Genomic DNA, 1,245 nt, shown 5'->3' with positions numbered 1-1,245 from the left:
GCTATTCACAGGAGTCACTTGGGGGAGGCGGAGTTGCCTCCTTCGATTGTACGAATAGTGTGATTGGTGGGAAGTATGTTAAATGTCAAAGGAAAAGCTACTATGGCCTGTCTTTGACAATGTGCAGGGGAGGCAACGGACTCTGGTGCAGTTCTGGCCTGGGTGAAAGATTTGTCTGGCTGTTGGTGCTGTCAGAGGTAAATAACTGTCCTTTTCGTTGCGTGTTCTTCCTTTACTACAAAGACAAGGTAACCAACGCGAAGCATCGCATATCGAAAGCTAAGGTGTTTCTTCTTTTAGTAGTACTTGCTGGCGGATTGAGTATCTCTTTTCGCCGGTGTTAGAAGAGCAATTGACAATCAGTGGCAGAGCCCGATCAAGCGGCCCCAACACTTCACGGCCGCACGAGAGACCCTCACTTTTGTCGTCCAATGGCCTCAGCAGCAGAGTTGCGGCGGCACACCGGTGCGTCTTTGCGTGTGGCACTTCTCCTGGTGGTGGCGCTCGTTGTCGCGGCTGCCTGCATCCCCACGGCGCGCGCTGTCCCCTTCGAGTTTCGGGGCAGCACGATCAGCAACGCCATTGTTGTTGGCCGCGCCATTGACAGCGTGCTGCTCGACAGCGTGTCGATCACAAATGGCGTCGCGGTAGTGCTGGACGTGGCGGCAATGCTCCCTGGCGCGCTGCGCATCGACCTGAGGAACTGCGTCTGCGACGGTGGCTCACAGATCTACGTGCGCGGGTACAGAGGTGAACAGTCGGGCGATCAGAGCCTGGAGGTGAGCGTGAGCGGGCTCTCCGGGCGCTTCTGCTCGCTTGTGTTCGCGTACAACCTGCCGGCACGCACGAATGTGACGGTCAGCGACTCAACGATTGTGACGACGGGCCCGGTGAGCTACGCCCCGATCGGTGGTCTGGCTGACGCGGTGGCGGCGCCGCTTGTGCTGTACAGTACCGCGCTATCGCACTCGCAGCTGCGCGTGAACAACACCGCTCTGAGGACGTCCGCCGCGGGTGGGATGGCGATGTACGTCGGTGGCGACGTGAGCCTGTTGTCGAGCGTTGTGGCGCTTGACGGAGTTTCGCTGGAGGCGTCGGGCGGTGACAGTGCGTATGCGATGTACGTGCCGCCCTCGTCGGTTCTCAGCCTGGGGGACCAGTCGGTGCTCTCCGTGACGAATGCGTCAGTCGTGAGCAGCGGCAGCGGCTTCGCCCTCGGTGACCGCCTCGCGGTGTCCAACTCAG

At 59.8% G+C, this 1,245-nt stretch overlaps 1 protein-coding gene across 1 annotated transcript; it reads right to left on the bottom strand.

Annotated features, from left to right (window-relative positions):
- Positions 1–415: 415 nt before the first annotated feature.
- Positions 416–691, bottom strand: DQ04_19241000 (hypothetical protein; the record flags this gene model as incomplete). The annotated part of the gene is made up of 1 exon (XM_009317799.1): positions 416–691. The coding sequence occupies one exon, from the start codon at positions 689–691 to the stop codon at positions 416–418; it is 276 nt and encodes a 91-aa protein (XP_009316074.1).
- Between the last annotated feature and the right edge of the window lie 554 nt (positions 692–1,245).

Source organism: Trypanosoma grayi (genome assembly GCF_000691245.1).
Source record: "Trypanosoma grayi strain ANR4 Tgr_1924_V1, whole genome shotgun sequence".
Lineage (NCBI taxonomy): Eukaryota > Euglenozoa > Kinetoplastea > Trypanosomatida > Trypanosomatidae > Trypanosoma > Trypanosoma grayi.
The sequence above is the reverse complement of the archived record's forward strand: the minus strand, read 5'-3'. Positions and strand labels throughout refer to the sequence as shown.